We start from the raw sequence: 23,954 nt of genomic DNA on the forward strand, positions 1-23,954 counted from the left end.
ATTAATTGAATAAAAGAGGATAATACATTTTTAATACAAGTGAAATAAAATCTCGATTTATGATATGATTTTATTTATTTTTAACAAGTCGATAAAAGTTAATAACTCGATTGAAATTTTTTGTTTTCTAAAAGTTTAATACTAAATTATGTTAAAAATTTAAAAGACTAAAAACATAGCAATGAAGATAAAACTTGAAAGTTATGGTAAAAAAATTAATAAATTTTTTAGATTTATAGACAAATTAAAAATATTGCTTTCAATTGATAAATTTTTTTTTTCGAACATGAATTAAATATTAGAAATTAATTTTATCTACAATAAATATATAGATATATACAAATTAAATACTCATTGAACAAAACTATACAATGAATAAAAAACTTCAAAAACCTTAAAAATGACAAAACTAATTATTAAATTCATAAATAAAGTGCTACTTTTACCTTCGATTCGATAAAAAGTATAAATGTTGTTGATTACACTTTTAGTTTATCACTGAAATATTTTTGGTACTTAAAGTTTTCTAAGATATTACTTAGTTAGGCATCATTGTTAATTTTATAGTTATTCTTCCTAAAAACAGGAATACAAGAAATTTTAGTTAAATTATCAAATTCCAAAAAAATAAACGAATTGATTGAATAAAATATGAGATATGTTTTCTATATAAGTAGAATACAATATCGATTTATGATTATGATATGATTCTACTTGTTTTGAATCAGATGATTAAAATTAATAATTTGATTTAATTTGTTATTTGTTTAAAAGTTTAATAATCAAAATATTATGTTAGAAGAATGAAGACTAAAAGCATAGCGTTGAAGATAAATGTTGAAAATAATTTCACAAAATAAATAAATTTCTTTGATGTAGAGAAAAAAAAAATTAATATAGTTTTCAAGTAATAAAACTTTAATTTTAGGACATAGTTTTTAGGACATGAATTAGAATAAATAAATAGTGACATGCAAATTAAATACGCATTGAATAAATTTATAAAATGACCTCAAAAACCTCAAAAAGATTTGGAAATGACAAAAAAATTAACTATTAAATGAATTAAAATGATGATAAAAATGTAAATTAACAACTAAACTTTAATTTTAGGACATGAATTAAATATTAACAATTAATTTTACCTAGAATAAATAAATAGTGACAAATTAAATATGCATTGAATAAATCTATAGAATGACATAAAAAACCTCAAAAAGTCTTGGAAATAACAAAAAATTAATCATTAAATGAATTGTAATGAGGATAAAAATTTAAATTCACAACTAAAGTGACACTTATATATATATAATAGATAGATTAAAATGATGATAAAAATGTAAATTAACAACTAAACTTTAATTTTAGGACATGAATTAAATATTAACAATCAATTTTACCTAGAATAAATAAATTGTGACAAATTAAATATGCATTGAATAAATCTATAGAATGACATAAAAAACCTCAAAAAGTCTTGGAAATAAAAAAAAATTAATCATTAAATGAATTGTAATGAAGATAAAAATGTAAATTCACAACTAAAGTGACACTTTTATATATATATAATATAATAGAGTAGATAATAGATATATAATAGATTAAAATGATGATAAAAATGTAAATTAACAACTAAACTTTAATTTTAGGACATGAATTAAATATTAACAATTAATTTTATCTAGAATAAATAAATAGTGACAAATTAAATATGCATTGAATAAATTTATAAAATGACATAAAAAACCACAAAAAGTCTTGGAAATAACAAAAAATTAATCATTAAATGAATTATAATGAGGATAAAAATGTAAATTCATAACTAAAGTGACATTTTTATATAGATAATACGAGTGAATGCTCGCATCTGTTTTTTGTATGTTACTGTTATACTGTATGACTCAGTAAGGGCACTACTATTAATTAAGCTATAAAAATTAAAATCCTAATCATCTGTAAAAAAAAAAAAATATTAAATCATTTTCGATTTTTTTTAAAAAATAAAATTTAAATCTTAATTATTAAAAAAAAAAATTAATGTGACTGCGTAATTTCTCTGCTTAAAAGTTCCGCTGTAATAATATGGCTCACAAAAACTAAGACAGAAGAAAAGAAAAGCCTCATCTAGCAATGGCAGTTGCAGTGGCAGCTCCTTCTCCATTCCTAGGAGGCCACGCCCAACAACGCGCTGTAAGCAGCTCCGATTTCTCCTTTTTAATTTTTCTTGGATTATCAATTGTGTTAGCGTTAATTAATTTATTTCAATCCTGAAGTTTTGAGGGATATGATTGTGTGATTATGGGTCTCAAGAATCTTGATTTTGTCAGCGTAGAGCTAAAAAGTACTTCAAAATGATTATTAATATGCATAATTCTTCTTTTCTTGTCATCTTGATGTGCTCTTACTGAAGGTCTGTCTAGTGGGAAAAAAAAGTTTTTATCTTTACTTCTTCTTCTTCTTCTTCTTCTTCTTCTTCTTCCTTTTTTTTTTTCATGTGTATTTTCATGTTATGTAATGATTATGTTAAATTGTTGATTGTTGGAGATAAATATCGCTATATTTGGATGCTTATCTACAAATACTCATTTTTTTATAAACTGTTTTGCAATAAAAATATATGTTTAGCATTGAGTAATGTGTGTATTCACACATTCATTGGAGCACCTGATTCGATGAACGTAATGTGTTTTTCATCAATCCGTATTGCACTACTATGTTTGGAACCGTACCACTTAATTATTTAGATGTATAGAAAGAAGAGACCCTGCCATTTGTTTCATTATGAGAGAGATTGAATTTCCCAGCGTGGTATCTCTGCCATGTACAAATCACATTTTACAGAGAAAATCATTGTCTAAAAGATACACCCAGAACTCAGTTACTGGGTTTGGCATCAAAGCACTATTTTGGGGACAAAGAAAGGCTTCCGAGACCGCCAAATCAGAGCTGTCTCTTGGAGACTTCGATTTGATAGAGTTGGAGTCAGAGGTGGTTACTTGTATTACTCTAATTTTTTTGGTTCTTATGACCTTATGTCGTTAAATAATCACAGTGTTGATGTTAGTCCGTTCTACTCTTATATGCTCAAGGGTCAGGCAACAAATATCGACAAAGACAAAAAGGTAACAGTTTCGGTGGTTTCGTCTATCTCAGAGATTTCATCAGATGATTGGGATGCTTGCAGTCTTGATGCATCAGGTCCTGAGAACTTTAATCCATTTCTCAGCCATGGTTTTCTTTCAGCCCTGGAGGAGACCGGCTGTGCTGTTAAGGTTAGGAATATCAACTTGTTTGCCTGGCTCTTGTATGGGGTTTTTTCTTCATATGTACTTAGGGAAACAATATGTACGTGCCATCCATGCTCTGTATGCTACATAAAAAGGATCCTCCAACTAGTCTTTTTCATTTAGCTTGTATACGTAAGTATAGGTCTTTAATCTTGCACTTGCAGGTCCTTTTTTTTCTTCGAGATTTTTTTTTTTTTTGAAAAAGTGTAATATGTAGAATCAGAAACATAAATATGCTGCAATCTAATAAGATTCTGAAGCTATTAACTCGTCCTTTTGAGAGCCAAGAAAGTTAAAGCAACCAGATTTCAGTTGTGTTTGATAGCATCATTGGCTGATGAAAGCTCACGTCCATTGATTTATTCCACTATCATCATTAGTGTTTGCCCGGATGATTGGCATAGTAATTTTCTCTCCAAAACTTCAGGAAACAGGATGGGTTCCACAGCATATCATTGCTAGGGATGCCGGCAAAAACATTTTGGGAGTGATTCCTCTCTACCTGAAAAGGTTTTATTTATTCTCAAAGACTGTTTTGCAATCGATTACTACAAAGTAGCACTTGTTTTATTTGATATATTTGCAAATTTTGATACATACTGCAAGCACCCTTTCATTACATGGATTTGTAATTGGATAAGACTGCCTCCGTCATGTTTTTACCTAGCCCTCTTTGAATTGAATTTTGCAGCCATTCTTATGGTGAATATGTATTCGATCATTCATGGGCGGACGCCTATTACAGTTATGGGGCAAGATATTATCCAAAATTGCAATGCTGTGTGCCTTTCACTCCAGTTACCGGCCCAAGGATATTAGTTCGTAATACAATGTTCCGAGATCAAGTGTTTGATAGTTTAGTCTCTGCATTGTTGGAACTGACAGCTAAGGTAGTTACCTGCCCTAACCATCTCTTTCCAAATTTTTTAGTTGCTTCATAATAAACGTTTCAGCTTTCGTTGTTTCTAGATTTTTTTATCCCTTTCCTGTGGCATCTATTTTTCTTGTTTTCTCTGTACAGAATACACGTTATTCGAATATAGTTTTGTATAGGTTTCTGCTGTTTTGGGAACAAAAAATCGTACTTATTGAAATTTAATTTTACCCAAGTGTTTTCTTGTGTTTACTTTAGTACTCATCATTTTGTTAGAGCTCAATGACCACTATAATTCGATACTGGTAAACTGTTAACTTTTGTAGATGAAATTTTGACTATGATCAGATCTAAGTGAAGGGAAAAACCATTACTCTCATTTTTTGAAAGTTTTTGGTTTAACCTCAAGCTATGTCACAGTTTTGCTCTAGATATTTAGGTTTCATAATTTTTATCTTGTTTGTATACTTCTCTTTCCAATGAGTGAAATCAAATCATTTCTTATTTCTCAGTGTTGAATGTAACAAGATTCATGTCCTTCCAGTTTCAAGTTTCATCGCTGCACATTACTTTTCCCTCTTCAAGTGATTGTGGGAAATTAAAAGAGAGAGGTTTTCTGCAGAGGATCGGAATGCAGTATCACTGGAAAAATCGTAACTACCGAAGGTAGGGTGCAACATGCATGTAGCTGCTTTGCTAATTGCAATTGATGTGCTTATTATGCTTTTAAAAAAAAATTTGCTGTGCTTATTGGAAATCAACAGGAAAAGGACATTTTAAGGTTTCATTCACTTGAAAATATCTATTTGTATTAGATGGAGTAGCAGTGTCGTTCTCTTTTTCTTGTGAATGGGCAAAACTTAGAGAGAGATTAATTTGCTTATTGGACATTTTTTCTCGAAAAAGAAAAAAATAGTATTGTCAAAACCAAAAGGTCTTCTTCATCTTCCAGTCCGACCATGAGATCTTGAAAGTATAAATCATATTAACCACAAATATATGAGGCGAAGTGATGTCAACTCACCACAAAACTATTGGTCCTGTTGTGGTAAATAATTCTTACAAATTAGGTTCATCGGCACCGAAGGAAATGTGTTTCTTATCTCTTTCATATGACCCATATGAGTGTTGCCAATTTCCTTATCACGGTGAAATGGTGAATCAAAAATTAACATGCATAAATTCCTGATTTTTTAAAGATCTATGCATTGCATAAAAATAGGCGATTTAAAGATGTTTGTGGGTGAAAAGTTATATGATTTTCAAATGCTACAACATCTATAAATGTTTAGAAGCTAAACCATCAAACCATTTATTTCTCAAGACAAATATCGAAAGTTGATTTATGCTACTTTTGAGATGATCCCTTGTTCTAGGCATTGAATCACAGGGATGTCATCCTGATCTCAGCACCTCTTTCTCGTAGCATAGCACTTATATCAACAGAATAATTTTGTGAAAATGGATATTATGTTATGATTTTGTGATGTACTTCACAGTTTTGATGATTTCTTAATGGACATGAAGCAAAGTAAGAGGAAAAATATTCGTCAAGAGCGAAAGAAGGTGTGCTTAGGCTTAATTTTTAGTATCTTCCTATAAATTTTTAATCCTGTCTTCAGTTCTTGACCATAACAATTCAATTTTCAGTTGTTGATCTAAAAATTGACGTCTTGAAATGTAGTCAGTTGCCGCATATGCATTTATGATGCTGGTATATATGGCAAGGTAAAATGGCATTTAGATGGGTGCCAGACACGGTTGGGACTTGTAAACATTTATGGCAGCTGAATGATAAATTCATTGCAGGTTAACGCAACTAAAAGACTTATTCAGGGAGAAAAAGAATAAAAGTATAATCTGATTTGACCCTGAACTCATTTTAAGAGCCTTAGCAACTGTCATTTTGCTTCATAAACTCTTAATGCAATAAAACAAGATACTTCCAAGGCATTTATTGACATCGCTTTATTGTGATTCCCTATTATAACCTTTTTCCTTGATCTTCAGTTCTTCCATCTGATTTAAGCTACTTCAATTTGAGGCATTAAAAAGATTACCTGTACATGCCTACACGATGCATTTAAATTTCAGTAACCTATCTAGAAATCAAAACTTTAAATGAAATATCAAAAAATATTACCAGAGGATTTGAATAATGAACGATTACTTTCGCAGAATCTAAAATGCTGTTTGCTAAACTGCTACTTTAGAAGCTAGGTACCATTTGTGTAAAAAAATTTCTGAAGTAAGGTGTTAATAACTCATGGTCCCATGAATTGCTAATTTCACCAGCAAAGTTGCTAGTAATGTGCATGTTTTCCGTCTTGCAGATTTCTGCCCAAAATTTGAGTATGAAACGACTAAGAGGATATGAAATTAAGGTATGAAGTCAATTGGCTCCTTTCAAATTCAGTACTGAAGATATCTGTACGGACTTGGAGGATTCTATTTTCCATAAATTGAAATTCTGTGAATCCTGCTAGAATATAATGTAGAAGAATTGCTATAAACATTCATTCAATAAACTAATAACCAAATTTTCCATGTAAATATCTTGTTTAGATTCTCACTTGTGTTTGTTGTTTATATTTACAGGCTAAGCACTGGGATACCTTCTATAAGTTCTACAGGAATACCACAGATAATAAGTTGATTTTTTCAGCCATCTTTGCATAAAGTATTATAGTTTCTGGTTCAAGATGTTGATTACGCTTGAAATTCTATTTGCAATAAAAAAAACCTTATGCCTTCAGGTGGGGTAGTGCTTATCTGACAAGAGATTTCTTCCACAATATGGCTTCAAAGATGGGTGATCATGTGCTGCTTGTTACTGCGGAAGAAGGAGATGAACTTATAGCAGGAGCCCTCAATCTCATCGGAGGAGATACCTTATACGGACGCTTGTGGGGATGTCTTCCTCGTGCATACTATCCAAATTTGCATTTTGAAGCATGTTACTATCAGGTTTTCCTTTTTCTCCTCCTTTCTTGTTATCATGCTACTTTGTGGCATTGTTTCACTTTTTCGATTTTTATCTTTTAATGTTTAATTAGGATAATAGAAATTTATTTTTTCTTCTAGAAATATAGTAATGTCATTGAAAAACCATGGAACAAACAGTGTTTTGTGGAAGACTGCTGTATTTTTGAGATGACAGATGGCTTCAGATTTTATACTGAACACGATCAGTTTTCTTTTTGGCGGAAGTAGGGGGAGAGAAGGGGTTTCAAATTTAAATATGCATCAGAGGATGAATTATAGAAACCTTTCACTCGTGTTCGTTCGCGCAGGCTATAGATGCAGCTATCGAACTTAATCTTAACAAGGTAGAGGCTGGAGCACAAGGTGAGCATAAAATTCAGAGGGGTTATCTGCCAGTGAAAACCTACAGCTTGCACTATATTCTGGATGAGGACTTTAGGAAAGTCATTTCGAATTTCTTGGTACGAGAAAGTGCTCAGGTAATTGCACACATTATCTAGAAACTCAAGGAGCAATATTCGTTACTTGTTACTGGATCCTACATAAACTTGGCTGTCCTCCATATTTTTGTTTGCACCCGCATATAAATCTTTTGTGTAAATATGGCGAAAAATATTTTGTTGTGTCCTTTTTCTATATCTTTCGTTCTTCATATTTCAAAGAAGGAATTGAGATCACATATACACAGAGAACATTGATACCACTAGGTCACATGGTGGACCCTTTCATAGAAAGTGATTGAGTGGTCGATGACACATAATAAGTGTAGTTTAAAGTGAATTTCGACTTGTGAGCATCAAGTTTAATCTTGTTATGGATTTTTACGAATTTGTTTCCCCCGGTAACAACTCTTGTCGATTAATTTTTACGCAGATGGAAAATGTTATGAAGTTGTTATGCGATTCCGGTCCATTCAAGGAGGATAATGTTTCTTGAAAAGATGGAATATCAAGCCGAAGGAATGACAATGTTTTTTTCGGGGTATGAAACATCTTTTTCCTACCAGATTGATCAAAACTTTCAGAAATGGAATGGAAAGTTGATCAAGAAAAGGTACTTTGTGCATATAAACTAGGAAGTGCAATCCATTCAAGAATTTGTATATATTATTTTATTGGGGATATGCATATCCAATAAGCATATCATGAATAAGATTATTCAACACATTTAGCTTGTAAAAGATGCTAAAATTATAACGAACCTTGCACAAGAAATTCCTACCTTGGCTCTCTTGATCTACTACTTGAGTTTCAAGACAACCATTCTAAGTGGGGTCTTTTCTAAACACTGTTACTTTCCCCCTCCGTTTTTTAAAAAAAATAAAAAAATAAAAATTAAGTGAGGAATATGGTACAATTGAGTCTATGAATTAAAGTCAATGATTAAGGTATACATTATTCAATATATTACAAAATATATAAATAGAATACTTAAAATATATACATATAAATATATACTAGTCACCATTGTACATGTGATGTGTGTGTATAAAATGCAGAAGATGAACTATTTTTATTAACAAAGAAAGACGATTATATAAAATTGAATGATTTATGTATTGTGGTACATTGGAATGAATTTACACGTTCTTGCATTGACAAAAAAAAAAGTAAATTAAAGTTAAGAAAAAATAAAAGTAAATCAAAGTTTTTTAAAACGATCAATTAATGAGTATTAAAAAAAATCTCAACAAAAGCAGTTATTATTAATCTCTTTTTTCATTTCACTTGGTTCATGCATTGGATGATAATGGATGAATAACGTAAGGATGATAAATCAATATATTTTGATTAGATAATAGTACATGATATTAATCTTTAAAAAAACTTGAGTCGAACATGAAACAAAATAAAAATAATGAATCAATCAAAGTGTTATTGTGCTAATAGTGAGATGAGTATGAAAAAAATTTATTAAATACCAAGACTTGCTTCAGACTCGGGAACCCACTCAAATGGGACCGGACTTCAACTTGGCCTATTGTCACCCTTTCAACTTGGCATGTTGTCATCCTACTCCGCTGTGGCATATGACGTGTGAGAGTTCAATTTTTTTTAAATAATATTGTGTTGAATTGTTCGTATGGGCTAGATTAATAATTCTATGAATAAATAGATAACATAAATAATTGGGTAAATTCACTTTAAATCCCTAAATTCAAACTCAAATTTATGTCCAGTCTCTGTTATAAAAAATTTGTGTTTAAATTCCCTGACACAAATTTTTTTTCTGCACTTCCTGAGCTCACGTGTCTTTTTACGGGTGAAAGTTAATATAAAACATTGAAAATATGGTACTAACTATTAATATATGATATTCGCGCACTTAATGATGCAGATCTGGTACAAAAAATAACATTCTGAGGATAAAATATGAACAGTTTTACTAATATCAACACTTGCAGCATTTGTTTGAGTATTCAAAAATCATATATTGTACTAAAACTAACACATTTGGTACTCAAATATCATATATTAGTACCATATTTTTAATATTTTGTACTCATTTTCATCCAAAAAATACAAATGTGTCATTATATCAATACTTGCATACATGTTTGAGTACTCAAAAATAATTTATTAGTACCAGATTTGAAACCGTTGATACTCAAATATCATATATTTGTACCATATTTTCAATGTTTTGTATCGACTTTCATCCGAGAAAAATATGTGGGTCCAGGGAGTACAAAAAAAGTTTTATGTGGATCAGAGAGTTTAAACACCTATTTTTTTCAGAGACTGAACACAAATTTAATTTTGGGTTTAGGAATTTAAAGTAAATTTACCATAAATAATTTGGGTTGCAAATTTTTATTACAAAAAAGGTAAAATAAAATGTCCTTATCTTGTTATAGTGATTCCATATGATGTAAGAATAAATTTGATTTTTTCAAGCACAAAAACTATTATGAAATAGTTTATGAGTTAATTTTGTGACATAAATATCTTATTAGAACAATCCAAAAAAAAAAATATTAAGGTTAAAAATATTATTTTTTATTATAAATATATAATAAAAAACGGCGCAATAGACCTGCGTAGTCTTTTTTAAGAATAAAGTCACCATGATGCTTTGAGATTGTCGCCCCTCTCACAATTCACAAAGGTAATTTGGCTGCCGCTTTCCTCATACCTTTAACAATGTCAACAAATGCATCCAATCTCTTACGACAAATTCAAAATCTCTGCGTGGGGCTCTTTCTACAGCGCACACCCAGTTCCGACCCATTCAAGATATTCGCATACCCACGTTCCTTCTCCTTTCTCTTGCGCTCTCTTGCCTTCCATATTTATATTCATCGTTTTTTTTATCCCTCTTTCCAATCAATTTTATGTTTTCTTTTCTTCTGAATTCTCTCTTGTGGGTATTTTGATGATCCACTTTTTCGGCTAGTCGAGGTTGGTTGCTGAAGATCCGATTCGAATTTGGAGTGGTGGCACGATTAAAGATTTGATTTTTTTTTTTTTGGGTGGGATCCTCTTTTGTACAATTTTGAGTCTCTCTTTGATCATAGTCTGATTTTGCCTTGCCCACTTTTGAGCTGGGATGTATTACTGAAGCGGGTTTTGAATTTTGTTTATTGGGTTTTGAAAATTCAATATAAAGATTCAATCTTGGGTTTGTTGGTTGGCAAAAAGTTTGCATAAACAAGTGGGGCGATTTGAAATAGAAGCGAAAGGTAGTAAAACTCATCGGTGATGGCGAAAAGCAGGGAGAAAGATGACCCGGAGAAAGGTTTCAATTCATCGGTGATGACTGCGGTGGACTCATCAATCAGTTTGTTGAAGCTCATTTCGACTTTGATAGTTTTTGTAGTGGGAGTAGTTATAGGTCTAGTTTCTAGTTCTCACATTAATCGTTATTTAACCATCCAGGATGATCGGTTTACTTTTAGCCATAGTTACATAGATTCCATGCAATTTAGTGTTGAGACTCCGCAGATAGAGGCTCAATACGAAAGGGAGGATTGCCTTAGCATAGATAGTTTCATCAGACCGAGGAATTTGAGCCATGGGATGACGGATAGGGAGTTGTTTTGGAGGGCATCGATGGTGCCTCAAAAGGAAGAGTTTCCTTTCAAGAAAGTTCCGAGGGTGGCATTCATGTTCTTGACTAGAGGCCCGTTACCGATGTTACCACTGTGGGAGAGGTTCTTTAAGGGCCAAGATGTGGAAAAGTATTCGATTTATATGCACACACATCCGAGGTTTGATCTGAATGTTAGCGAGGACTCTGTCTTCTACAATCGACATATCCCTAGTCAGGTACAATTTATTGAGAAATGATGCATTCTTTAGTAGATTGATGTGGCATGAAATCATTTTGGTTTGATACCAGTGGAGAATGCTTAACTGTTTTGTTTGTTTAGTATTTGTGATTATTCCATTTTAGTCATGTGTAAGATATCATGTTCATATAGGAAACTAGCTTGCACTGAGATTGGAAGTATGCAGTGGCTTTACTTTTTCGTTGAGCGCTAGAAAGATAGACGAAGGGCTTTTATAGTTACATGCAGTCATAAACATATAATCTAGAAGTCACACCATATCTTGCAGAGTTTTCTTATATTGGTAACGACATGCGAACATTTGATGAATTTTGGAGGTAACTGGATGAATTTTTGTGCTGATACATGTTGACGTCAACATATTTCCAAATTTAGATTATCATTTTGTGGTTTTGCCATTTTAAGATACTATCTATTATGCTGGTGCGGGGAGGACAACTCCTAAAGTTTACCACACTCTTTTCTTGGTATTAACCTCATCGAATTCATCTATTTGCAGGGTGTCGAATGGGGATCAGTATCCCTAGTTGATGCAGAGAAACGACTTTTAGCAAATGCCCTTCTCGACTTCTCGAACGAGCGGTTCATCCTCCTGTCAGAGAGTTGTATTCCAGTTTACAACTTCCCAGTTATCTACAGTTATCTCATTGAATCAACCCATAGTTTTGTGGAGTCCTACGACGACCCTTCTCGTTATGGCCGTGGCCGGTACAGCCGCAGCATGAGACCGGACGTTAAGCTTGCCGACTGGAGAAAAGGGTCTCAATGGTTCGAACTTCATCGAACTCTAGCAATCAAGGTTATTTCTGACACCAAATATTACAGAATCTTCAAGAAGTATTGTACACCTTCTTGCTATCCTGATGAGCATTACATTCCAACCTTTTTACACATGTTCCATGGTTCCCTTACCGCGAACCGAACCATTACCTATGTTGATTGGTCGCAGATTGCCCCCCATCCTGCGTCTTTCTCAGCCGTTAACATAACAGAGAGCTTCTTACAGTCGATCAGGAACAACGGCACATTGTGTTCATACAACTCCGAGAAGACGCGTATTTGTTACCTCTTTGCAAGAAAATTTGATGACAGTGCTTTGGAACCTTTATTGAATCTAACATCAAAGGTTATGGGATTTTAGATATTCTTATGTTACAGGGATTAGGGTCCTATTTTTTCACCCTTTTTCTTACAATCTTTTGTAGACCTCTTGAATTGCGATATTTTTTAATGTAAATGCACAGAGCCGATATTTTTATACTCATGCCTGGACTGCAACACAATGGCTGAAAAAAGAGACCTTTGCCTGTTTTATTAGCTGTATGTAAATGTCTATAACATGTTAATGATTGTTCAAACAAATCCAATCGAACCTAATGTTAGCATTTTTCTTGTTTTCATATTTTTCGGTTTGGATCTGGGTTTGAGTTTGGCTCGATCGATTCAAAGTTCGAATTGTGGCATAATTATATTTAGATAGTATTTGAGAGAGCTTTTAGGAAGCACTTCTCGGTTTTTCCTTCACAAAATTTTAAAATTTTGAAAAAGAAAAGCTGAGAAGTATTTTTTAAAAATTCTACCATACACTGTTTTGGTTCGACTTAGTCGAATATCGGCGCTCGCGACGGCTTGCGAACTTTGGAATCAAAAAAACAATTGAGGATTCAAATAATATATATTTCAATATAATGGAACATGCTATTACTGGAAAATGTGTTTGAAGATATTGCGCATATTCGAAAACAAGTAAATTCTGCAGTTCAAGCTCTAGCCGAGTTTGCTTGCTCCAGCGTTAATTGTGTGAATTGGAGTGATGCGTGTTTTGTGCCTTTGTGGGTTCATAAAATTGTATCTAAGAATATTAAAGATTAATGTTATGGTTGTTTTACTTTTATATATATATATATATATATATATTTTCAATATAATGGAGTTTCATAACTTGAAAGAGATGTTTTAATTTGTTTATGGGAGGGTCTAGACAAATTGGGAGGTGTGATTTAAATAGGAGTTCCGAGTTTGTCATATTATAATTAGGTATGAACTTGTGACATACTTACCAAGAAATGTCAATTATATCATGCAAGTTCTTCCAGCTTTTTCGGGGCCCTACATTCGATTACATCATTAACAACTGTATTATTTAATTTTTAGCCAATAACAATGAGTTGGACCACAGCCGAATTACATCTCAATTTTATGAGACAAATCTTTTATTTAAGTACTCATTTTTATTTCAAAAATATTAATTGTCATTATAAATATGAATCGGTTCAACCCATCTCATAAATAAGCCTATTTTTTTTATTAAAAAAAGTTCATGCAAATTTAAACCCAATATAATTTAACTAACGATATTGGTAGGATTGAAGTAAAAGCAAAAGCATTTGCTCATTGACCTAAATACAAAATCAGTTTGGTAAGAAATATTAACAATATTTTTTTTAATTTAAATATTGCATTCCGTTGTTTTTGGGTTTTAATTTAACAGTCTTTTGCATAGCACGATCCGATACTTTTAGGAACAATCTTACAAAATAATCCAAATTTTATTGGCATTTTCACCTTCTTCTTTTTTACATTTATTTTTTTTAAAAAAAAAAAACAAATCAAGCAGACCCAATTGGCATTTAAGTGGTTAAATGCGAGTCTCGGGGTCGGTTACCTTGTACAATTATGAATTCTTAATTAGCTATGATGACTCATTGTTTATAGACATTTATAAGATTACCCATTTATTAAGATAAGATTTTTGAGTATAATTTTTTTTAAAAATAAGGTTGTGTTTACTTTAAGAGATGAGATTGTGAAAAGATATATTAAAATGTGATTATTATGATAAGGATATGAAATGGCTATGAAAAAAAAATATATGTTTAGTTTGATGGATTAATTTGAAATTGATTTTTTTTTCATCTTTTCACCATGTACAAATTTATAATTCATTCTAAAATTTAGGATTAAGAATCATTTCTAAATTCTATTATTAACGGGCTTAAGGATTTATAATGATTTTTAATTTTGCAACTAAACATAAGATTAGCCCGTATTAATAATGTTATCCCTCGTTTATCAAGTCAAGTAAACGCAGCCTAAAAAAAGATATTATTTTATCCATTTACTTATTATGATATGATAATGACCAAAAAAAAAAAAACACCCCATGGTAATATTATTTTATCCATTTACTTATTATGATATGATAATGACCAAAAAAAAAAAAAAACACCCCATGGTATTGATTAATTATTAAGGCTGCGTTTACTTGGCTTGATAAACGAGGGATAACATTATTAATACGGACTAATCCTATGTTTAGTTGCAAAATTAAAAATCATTATAAATCCTTAAGCCCGTTAATAATAGGATTTAGAAATGATTCTTAATCCTAAATTTTAGAATGAATTATAAATTTGTACATGGTGAAAAGATGAAAAAAAATCAATCCCAAATTAATCCATCAAACTAAACATATTATTTTTTTTTCGTAACCATTTCATATCCTATCAAATTATAATAATAATCACATTTTAATCTATCCTTTCACAATCTCATCTCTTAAAGTAAACGCAGCCTAATATAATATAGGTAGAATGGTTAATGATGATTGATAGAATTCCTTAATTACTATACGGTGTGGTAAGCATTAATCGTGCAACGTTTCAACGATTGATTTAAGTCTTAACAGCGTTGAGGAGCAGGTAATTTATTTATTTACTATTATAAATGTCTAAACATTATCATAAGAGACACGAAAATAAATAAGAATGCAAATATATTATATTACATCATAAGAAAATAAAAATATGAAAGTTCATAGACTAGTTCCAGATAGGGGTGGTTGGGTATGATATGTACCGAAATTTTTGGTATATACGATTTTTTTTTTTTTTGGTATGATAAAGACAATATGACGATATTTCGATATTTTTCGTCAGCCCTAATCTTAGATGATCGAATTAGATGGCCTCTAATGAACTTAAACAATCAACGATACAATTAGTTACGACGACTTTTTTTTTATCAATGAATGACAACCATCTAAAATCGAAGTTCACAAAAACTCTTTGAAACTATATCAAAACTCTCTTTACTCTACAATTTGTGTATGTTGACCACGATACACATGTAAAAAGATCCATATGACTATAGAATATACCAATCTCTAGCATATATTCGATTGACCTTTCAATCCTCGAAGCTTTGAAATATGTCTCAAAAATATATTTCATGAAATTTTTTGACATGGTTCGTTTTTTCTGTAATGATATGCATAAAGCCTCGTTAAAAACTTAGTCATTCATAAAAAAAATAATATTTCTTGGATTTTAAAACATTAGAAATACCAAGATTAGTTTTGATGACCCAAACAATTATTATTGCTATTTTAAATTATATTATAATAATACAAAGTAACATGACAAATATATATGCTGAAAAAGAAATATATAATAAGATATATAAGCAGATAAAATATTAAATTCACCAGCTAACAAAAATCCAGCTGGAATGGCATGAGTGGCATGCTTTCTTTAATTCAAGAAATCAAAGTTCATTTATATATGTATCTCTATATATATACATTTATCTATTTATTATTATTTCCCACTTTTTGTATTTATCTCCCTGTACGCAAGGCAAAAAGTAGTCCAACTTTCAGCGCCAACGATGTAAAATATTGCTTAAATCTGCCTTTTTAGATTAACTATTTCATATTAACCTACCTTTTAACGGCCATTTTCAACCACAAATTTTGACGAGTTCAAGAAAAATATATTCCAGTTCTTTCATGGCAAATGCAGCTACCAAATCTCACTGCCCTTTACTTTCTTTGACAGAGTTGATAATGATTTTTTTAGTAAAAAAACAGTGCAAGTCATATATATACGTTTCTAGTAAAAAAAACAGTAATTTTCAGAAGGTAATGTTATTTATTTTTATTGTTATAGTGGAAGGATGATGCTTTATCTTCCGTTCTACTGCCGTTTGTGTAATTGTTATAAGCCATTTTCTAATGGCCTACCACTGACAACTCCACTCTTTATCTTCCATATAATATAATGTATACATATACATATACATTCATTCCTCACCACTAACAACAATTATCAAATCATTAATGGCACATTTAATTTATCTGTGACATTTAGCATTCTATGCACCTGTACATTCTTTGCAAACGCAGCGGTTTTGTTTTTGTCAACTGGGTCAGGGGCTTTAGGGAGTGGTGATGTTGTAAAGCTGTAATCTTTGGTGATTCTTTGTTACTTACAAGCAGAATGTGTGTATGTTTTCCATTTGAGAGGTCTTGAGCAAAGATTTGATTTTTGGGGAATTCTTGAATGTGGGCTTTGTCACTGTGGATTTTTGAGCTTTCTTGGATATAGATCTGTTCTGAAGCCATTTTTTCTCTTGTTCGTGGTGATGATATAGAGATGGGTTTTTCCAGATCTGGGATTTGAAAGTTTCTCTTGTGCATCCTGTTCTAAGGTAGGTAACATCATGAAAAGATTTTCGAGATGGGATATTTTCTCCAAGTTCAAGTTCTTTTTTTTTTTTGTTTTTTTTTTTTCCGTTTGAGTTGGGTAAATTCGATTAATGGGAACATCTTTCTCATCTTAATTCTGTGTTGGTACGATGTTGCAATTGGCAAGCAGTGATATAGGACATGATATATAATCTTGGGTCTTGTTTACATAGCGCTGGTAGTGTACTTACTTGTTTTTGACTGTTTCTGTATGGTTATGTTTACCTTTTCTCCCCATCAATACTGTTTAATTCTTTATTTTTTTTTATCGGTCTGTTAAATTCTTTAGTAGTTTGTTATGTGTTGGATTTAGCTGGTTAATAACTACCTTTGGTATAATAGTTCTTCAAAGAACTCAGAGAGAGTAAAATTGTTCAAGACGGGATTGAGTATTGTTACAGTCTTATGTTATGGTCTCAATTTAATACTCGTTTGTGCTTACCAAATTTGAACTAAATTCTGGTGTCCTTTGTGCCGATTCTACAGGTGGTTTGTGCATCCTAAAGAATGTCTAATCTTGATACACAACTCTCTAAGAGTTCCGGCATCTTCGGTCTCAAGGTCTGGGAAATTATAGGAATTATTGTTGGGTTCTTGATTGTGGTAATCCTGTTTGCGTTAACATTTTATCTTACCTCACGTAAGAAATCAAGAAAAGCTCAAGAAAAGCTTCCCCTCAGCCAAATACCCGCTGTTTCAAAGGAAATTAAAGAAGTGAGAGTAGAGCAAATATCAAGCGATGGATTTGTTCCACATGATGGAATTCTTCTCACAATTCATGACAAATCAAGCGACAAAGAATCAGACAAGGTTTTGGTCCATTTAGGAATTCCTAAAGTAAAGAATTCAGATAACAGTAGTCAAACAGGTTCTTTCCACAATGTTGATAAAGACTATTGTGGATCACAATCCGGAGATGAAGGGAGTTCTGGGACTTTTACAGTATATAAGCCTTCTTCGTCACATCCAATAACTGCACCATCTCCTCTAAGCGGCCTCCCTGAATTTTCTCATCTGGGCTGGGGTCATTGGTTTACTTTACGAGATCTCGAGCTTGCAACAAATAGATTTTCAAAGGAAAATGTTATAGGAGAGGGTGGATATGGAATTGTTTACCGAGGACAGCTCGCTAATGGTGCTCCCGTGGCCATTAAAAAGCTCCTCAACAACCTGTAAGTTTAGAATTTTTTTGTGATATTTTATCTTCTTTATATATGTTTACTTTCTACAAAGATAACTTTCTAATCTCTCTCTGTATATATGTGTGTGTTTATATCTATCAAATCCAGAGGTCAAGCGGAAAAAGAATTTGGGGTGGAAGTTGAAGCTATTGGCCATGTGCGTCACAAAAACTTAGTTCGGCTTCTGGGATATTGTATCGAAGGAACTCTTAGGTATTTCGCTTAACTCATAGCTATTGGCCATGTATCGAAGGAACCCATACACATGCATAAAATCATGTCTAGTTTTTGTAGTTGTAAGTTGGCTTGTTAATCCACGATAGAGTTTCTTTATTTGCTGTTTCGCGTAACTCTTTTGAATTTGTTCGTCGCCCTTCAATTCACACAGATAGATTATATAATGTTTTTTTTTTTTTTGCCTTTAGCAGGTTACATTGTGATTGCATTTAGAAGATTGTTTAAAATGAAAATTCCATCGTAGTCTAACGAACCTATGATGTAGAGCCGGAGCAGACATCAAAACGAAATATTAGTTTCTATATTTGTTGCTTGTGATAATCACTCTTTCTTAACATCTTAAATTGCTCTTGCTGAACTTAATTTTATTGTTTTAGGATGCTAGTTTACGAGTATGTAAACAATGGCAATTTAGAACAGTGGCTACATGGAGCTATGCGGCACCATGGATTTCTTACTTGGGAGGCTAGGATAAAGGTTCTCCTTGGCACAGCTAAAGCGTAAGTTGGGTGAACTTCGTTGTTACTTTTTTTGGTTTATTTTTTTTCTTCACTCATAACATGAGTATGCATCTTGCAGTCTTGCCTACTTGCATGAGGCAATTGAACCCAAAGTGGTTCACCGAGATATAAAGTCGAGCAACATTCTGATAGATGAAGAATTCAATGCCAAGGTCTCCGATTTTGGTCTGGCTAAGCTGCTTGGTGCAGGGAAAAGTTACATTGCCACCCGAGTGATGGGTACCTTTGGGTTAGTTCTTTTATAACTTTAATTAATGTTTTTCTCCGTGGCGATTGAGCTATCGATCTGTTACAATTTGTCAAGCATTGTATCAAAATTGTTGGAGTGCAATGACTACCTTCTTTTATTATGTCACTGTTTGCGTGGCATTATAATCTAAGATAGCGTTTGGGTTGCTATACGATATAGAGGATTTGAGTTGTATTATTACTATTGGTCACGATGTTTAGGTAGTGTTTGGGTGAGCTTTTGGAAAGCACTTCTCAACTTTTTGTTCACAAAATTTTGAATTTGTGAAACTTTGTGAAAGAAAAATTGAGAAGTGTTTCCTAAAAGCTATCCCAAACACTACCTTAGTACTATAGCATGTCCTGGGTCCTGTAGGTCGTTTAGATGAATCAAGAAACCAGATAAGGCAAGCAGGTAGTCCCACAAGTGGGAAAAAAATTCAAATATCACATTTAGTTTATTCTAAAATCGAAATTAATCTCTTATAATTAATAAATTTGTCTTCCCTGCTAAATTCTTGAGTCAATCTCCATTTATCAAACATTCTTCATGCCCAATGTTAACTGTGTTTATATTCAAATATTTCTCAGGTACGTGGCTCCAGAATATGCAAATACCGGACTTTTAAATGAAAAGAGTGATGTGTATAGTTTTGGGGTTGTGCTGTTGGAAGCGATTACTGGAAGGGATCCGGTAGACTATGGACGGCCTTCATCAGAGGTATCAATCAGTTGTTTGCTCTTGCGTATTATTTATTGCCTAGGGGTCTAGTTGCATTTTATGTAAAGCTTTCAACTGCAGGTTAATCTGGTTGACTGGTTGAAAATGATGGTTGGAAGTAGGCGTTCAGAGGAAGTGGTAGATCCAAACATAGAGACAAGGCCATCGACCCGCGCCCTTAAAAAGGCCCTTTTGACTGCTTTGAGATGCGTTGACCCGGATTCTGACAAGAGACCCAAGATGAGCCAGGTTGTCCGAATGCTTGAATCAGAAGAATATCCCATACCAAGAGAGGTCAGTTCTCCAATTCTTTAAGCAAAAATTTCAAGTGATCTTTTTGCCATCTCAGCTTAAACTTTTGTGTTTCTATTTGGACAAAGCTTATATTCCTTCGAAAGATGCTTCTTTCATGTTTTTCAAGTGATCTCGTTTTATCAAACTTGCCATATATAGTTATGAAATTGTCACTGCTTCTAGCTTTCGAAAAACATGTGTCAAGGTCTCAAAAGTCAAAATAGTCTTTGCTGCGTCGTTCCCCGTGTTTGTGCAGATAAATAGTTAATGAATTGGATTAATTTCATTGTTCACTTATTTAAGGCATTGTGTTAATGTATCTTGTTATTCTTCTGTGTGTTTGTGTTCATATCTCACAATAAATAAACTCTCAACGGGATGTTTTATCCCTTGTGCTATATCACTTTGAAGTTATGGTTGTTCTTGGATTCTATAGGATCGAAGGCACAAAAGAAATCGAGCAACAAGTAGCCAAGAGAGTGAGCATCAGCAAGATAATTACGACACAGATAAAAGTGACAACCAAGACCTGAGGACAGAGAGCTCAAGGATTTCTTGAACATAACCAAAGACTCACTTGCATTCCACCAACATCAATCTTTCGAACCGAAGAGGACTCGTTCTGACAAAACAATTTCGATCTGGGACGCATTGTCTGCTCAAGAAGATGCTGTGTAAAGGCACTGGTCGGTGAAATCAGTGAACTATATGTATGTATAGGTGAGAAGAGGATTTCGTATCCCGTTCTTTCTTCGTTTTTATTTTCCATTTTTAAATGTGTTTCCTCTTCTCCCAGCATTCATGTTCTTGTATTTAAATAGTCAGTGATGAGGATTGACTTCCAATGGCTATCAGGATGTGAGGAACATGAGAAAAACAGAGGTTTTGTATACATCTATGCTGATTCTTTCTTTAGCTATTTAACATTGTAATCCTGTATGTTTTGTTTCATTGCCAATCAAATTTATTTGGATTTTTTAATGATGAATATTATTAACTTCTTCGCTAATGCTAACATGAACTCAACCATCAAAACACTCGGTGTTCTAAAATTACAATGCAAAAACCTGTTTTCTACAGTATGTATATCCAGTAAAGGTTAATTTTTTTTAAAAAAATAAAAATAAAAATTAGATGTTCTCTCATGATGCTAAAAACCAATATGCATAGGATTCGAAATGGCTCAACATATTCAACAAATCTGCTCAACATATTCAACAAATCTGATATGTACAATAACAGTAGAATTCGGGTTGACACTGAAGCAGTTACACAACACTACCTCCCCGTGATAGTAATCCAAGTTCTCACATCTATAGAAAGTTAGACACTTGAATCCATTTGCTACACAACTTGAACGACAATGAAAGATAGCATGTAGTAGTAACCACACAGGTATCCTGCCGTGACTTAAAAGAGCAGCGCTGGATGAACAAGAAGTTTCTTGAAAATTTGGACACATCCCGGAAAGAAGAAAGAATACTTTGTTACACGTGCCGAGTCACCTAGGCAATTCGAGGTCCGGTCTTTGGTCAAGGGCATCCATTGCTGAATCATCAGGAAATGCATCTGGATAGGCAGCTAATAACTTCGTCTTCAGGCTCCTAAGAATTGAAAACAAATTACAAGGGTAAACTATTTTGACAAGCATGTAGGCTTTACTTGTTTCTGGAAAAGATGAGTCATGCAGTTCAACATAGCTAAGCAAAATAACATTAGGCAATGGGCAGTGATAATAATTAATTAACGTAGGAGGAGGGTACCACTCCTTTGCATACATGTTTACCCAATTAAAATATTTTGACAGAAACTAATACATAAATTTCAAATTTTGTTTATTAGTTACAAAAACTAGAAGATTCACTATTTTCCAATAAACCGTCATATATAAACTTCATATCACCATTTATTTTGGTCCAGTAATCATTTAATTGTATAACGAAATTAATTTTTAGTCATTCTTACCTTACATTGAAAATTTTTGGTGGAAACATCGGAACATTATGTGGAAAGGACTGGGATTGATTGTTGGAAATTAATTCAATGACTAAAATGAAGGTTGCAGACAAAAAACTAAAAATGCCACACACCATACAACAGTTTCACCCCATTTCAGAAACAAACAAGTCCTTTGATCGAATTATAGATTTCCTTCCATATATTCTAACCATTAGCAACACCGAAACTAGATGCGTCGAGCTGCCGAAGGTAGGTTGCACATAACAAGATAAAATATTAATAAGAATATGCTGAGATTATCATAAAAGAATTACTCAGAAAATTGTTTTGAGAAAATTACTTACAATAAATTACACAGAACCACTTACAATGGTGTTAAAATTTCTCAAATAAAAAACAAGGATTTAAGTCTTATGTTAGATTTTAGAATGGGATTCAGATGGATGATTGCCATATATTTGCTGCAGTTTTCTTTATCAAACGTAGCATAATTTCTTTCTCAAAGCAAATCTTCAGAAAATCCATACATTAAGAACCATTTAGGTATATGCCCAAATGGATTGAAAATGCGTAAAGAATCTTGACGACACAAGTGACCAAAAGGGTAACAAGCAAAACATGAAGGCTAAAACGCGTATCCATCCCAACACAAACATGTAAAGAAGTCATTATATATGAATTCAAACAGAACAAGATGAAGAACAGATATCCAAGCAACCAATCGCAACCAATATGGACAGGGCCGAATGTGAAAAAAGGCAGTCCCACCCACAAATTTGCATCTACAAATATCATGCAAAAATTTTCGCAATAATACATATGTTGGCTCTATCAAAATTTCCGAGTCCGCCTGAATATGATCTGGTTGACTGTTGACATGATAACTGTGGAATTTCTAACAAGCTACTCACAAGTAAGAGATGATGTAGAAATTTCACATCCCAACAAGAAACCATCTTTCTTTCTTAATTCTAGAAAATGCCCATTCTGGAAACCATTGAATATAAAGAAAGATAATCATCGGGGATCACAAAACACATTAATAAATACAAAGAATCAGCTCAAATCACACATACCGCGTGAATTTCAAACAAATTTACCAGAAAAAATTACTGCAGGAAATGAAAGATTGCGCACCTAAGCTTTTGAAAGATGTAATCGAGATCAGATTTCATGGATCGTAAGAGGCGGGTGTTCCTGGAAAAATCGGCAGACACATCTGCAAAACAATTTTCGGAATATTCATTGAAGTGCGACAATACAGCGTTGCTGTCCTGCAATCTCCCCAATCTGCAACATTTTTTTCCCAAGGTTAAACCATGAATTAACTTCAAAATACAGAAACAAGAATGCAAAATGGTGCACGATCATAAACGTACATGAGGTGCTGGGATTGCTTCAGGGAATCCAAATCCCGGGAATCAATTAGGGTTTTGAACCGTCTCGAAATTTCTTCGGATGCGGTCCTAATCGATTCGCCTTCGGCATTCGCCATTTTCAATCTCACTGACCCAGCGGTGAGCTGAAGAACTTCCAGCAGAATTGAACAGGGTAAACTACAGTACCTTGGGCCAACTTTGGGCTTCTAAATATTGGGTCTGGGCTGTTTTATTGGGCCTGTGCATCTTTTACCAATTGTTTTACGATTTTACTGATTGGGTTAGAGTTGAGACAAAAATAATAAACAAAACAGTAATTACGAAACTTTTCTGTTATTTTTAAATAAACAAAACAGTACTTACAAAACAGTTGCATTTTCTCTATCAATATTTTTTCGATCCACTCTAACTCTATCATACAAGATTTATTGAGTGTAGTTTACATGGTACTCCGTTAAGCCGAGAGTTTA

At 32.7% G+C, this 23,954-nt stretch overlaps 4 protein-coding genes across 5 annotated transcripts; 3 read left to right on the forward strand and 1 right to left on the reverse strand.

Annotated features, from left to right (window-relative positions):
- The first annotated feature begins 2,062 nt into the window (after positions 1-2,062).
- Positions 2,063-8,381, forward strand: LOC140887571 (uncharacterized). 2 transcript variants are annotated; one of them, XM_073294896.1, is made up of 12 exons: positions 2,063-2,190; positions 2,842-2,988; positions 3,090-3,272; positions 3,715-3,797; positions 3,979-4,177; positions 4,706-4,827; positions 5,661-5,727; positions 6,495-6,545; positions 6,760-6,812; positions 6,918-7,128; positions 7,455-7,625; positions 8,020-8,381. In XM_073294896.1, exons 1-12 carry the CDS (start codon positions 2,131-2,133, stop codon positions 8,080-8,082), a joined length of 1,410 nt encoding a protein of 469 aa, XP_073150997.1. In that variant the 5' UTR covers positions 2,063-2,130; the 3' UTR covers positions 8,083-8,381. The 2 variants fall into 2 exon arrangements, with proteins under 2 accessions (XP_073150997.1, XP_073150998.1); XM_073294897.1 differs by having other exon boundaries at positions 3,096-3,272.
- Positions 8,382-10,258: 1,877 nt separating this feature from the next.
- On the forward strand, positions 10,259-12,697 carry LOC140890865 (glycosyltransferase BC10). Its single transcript, XM_073298999.1, has 2 exons — positions 10,259-11,414; positions 11,937-12,697. Exons 1-2 carry the CDS (start codon positions 10,848-10,850, stop codon positions 12,576-12,578), a joined length of 1,209 nt encoding a protein of 402 aa, XP_073155100.1. The 5' UTR covers positions 10,259-10,847; the 3' UTR covers positions 12,579-12,697.
- Positions 12,698-16,439: 3,742 nt separating this feature from the next.
- LOC140893470 (probable receptor-like protein kinase At5g18500) lies at positions 16,440-21,099 on the forward strand. Its single transcript, XM_073302537.1, has 8 exons — positions 16,440-16,927; positions 17,451-18,136; positions 18,254-18,358; positions 18,760-18,882; positions 18,962-19,132; positions 19,723-19,852; positions 19,934-20,146; positions 20,583-21,099. The coding sequence occupies exons 2-8, from the start codon at positions 17,472-17,474 to the stop codon at positions 20,703-20,705; spliced, it is 1,530 nt and encodes a 509-aa protein (XP_073158638.1). The 5' UTR covers positions 16,440-16,927; positions 17,451-17,471; the 3' UTR covers positions 20,706-21,099.
- A 201-nt stretch (positions 21,100-21,300) lies between these two features.
- On the reverse strand, positions 21,301-23,623 carry LOC140892608 (kxDL motif-containing protein LO9-177). Its single transcript, XM_073301551.1, has 3 exons — positions 23,485-23,623; positions 23,243-23,395; positions 21,301-21,750 (listed from the first exon to the last, which is right to left on the reverse strand). Exons 1-3 carry the CDS (start codon positions 23,598-23,600, stop codon positions 21,648-21,650), a joined length of 372 nt encoding a protein of 123 aa, XP_073157652.1. The 5' UTR covers positions 23,601-23,623; the 3' UTR covers positions 21,301-21,647.
- Positions 23,624-23,954: the final 331 nt, after the last annotated feature.

This window comes from Henckelia pumila, chromosome 3 (assembly GCF_033568475.1).
Source record: "Henckelia pumila isolate YLH828 chromosome 3, ASM3356847v2, whole genome shotgun sequence".
Taxonomy (NCBI): domain Eukaryota; kingdom Viridiplantae; phylum Streptophyta; class Magnoliopsida; order Lamiales; family Gesneriaceae; genus Henckelia; species Henckelia pumila.

Coding starts and splice junctions, on each gene's coding strand:
- LOC140893470 (XM_073302537.1), top strand. CDS start 17,472: ATGTCTAATCTTGATACACAACTCTCTAAGAGTTCCGGCATCTTCGGT. Junction 18,137..18,253: donor AAAAAGCTCCTCAACAACCT/GTAAGTTTAGAA, acceptor TATCAAATCCAG/AGGTCAAGCGGAAAAAGAAT. Junction 19,853..19,933: donor ATGGACGGCCTTCATCAGAG/GTATCAATCAGT, acceptor TTTCAACTGCAG/GTTAATCTGGTTGACTGGTT.
- LOC140887571 (XM_073294896.1), top strand. CDS start 2,131: ATGGCAGTTGCAGTGGCAGCTCCTTCTCCATTCCTAGGAGGCCACGCC. Junction 4,178..4,705: donor TGTTGGAACTGACAGCTAAG/GTAGTTACCTGC, acceptor ATGTCCTTCCAG/TTTCAAGTTTCATCGCTGCA. Junction 7,626..8,019: donor TGGTACGAGAAAGTGCTCAG/GTAATTGCACAC, acceptor ATTTTTACGCAG/ATGGAAAATGTTATGAAGTT.
- LOC140892608 (XM_073301551.1), bottom strand. CDS start 23,600: ATGGCGAATGCCGAAGGCGAATCGATTAGGACCGCATCCGAAGAAATT. Junction 23,396..23,484: donor AAGCAATCCCAGCACCTCAT/GTACGTTTATGA, acceptor AAAATGTTGCAG/ATTGGGGAGATTGCAGGACA. Junction 21,751..23,242: donor TACATCTTTCAAAAGCTTAG/GTGCGCAATCTT, acceptor TTCAATTCTTAG/GAGCCTGAAGACGAAGTTAT.
- LOC140890865 (XM_073298999.1), top strand. CDS start 10,848: ATGGCGAAAAGCAGGGAGAAAGATGACCCGGAGAAAGGTTTCAATTCA. Junction 11,415..11,936: donor ATCGACATATCCCTAGTCAG/GTACAATTTATT, acceptor ATCTATTTGCAG/GGTGTCGAATGGGGATCAGT.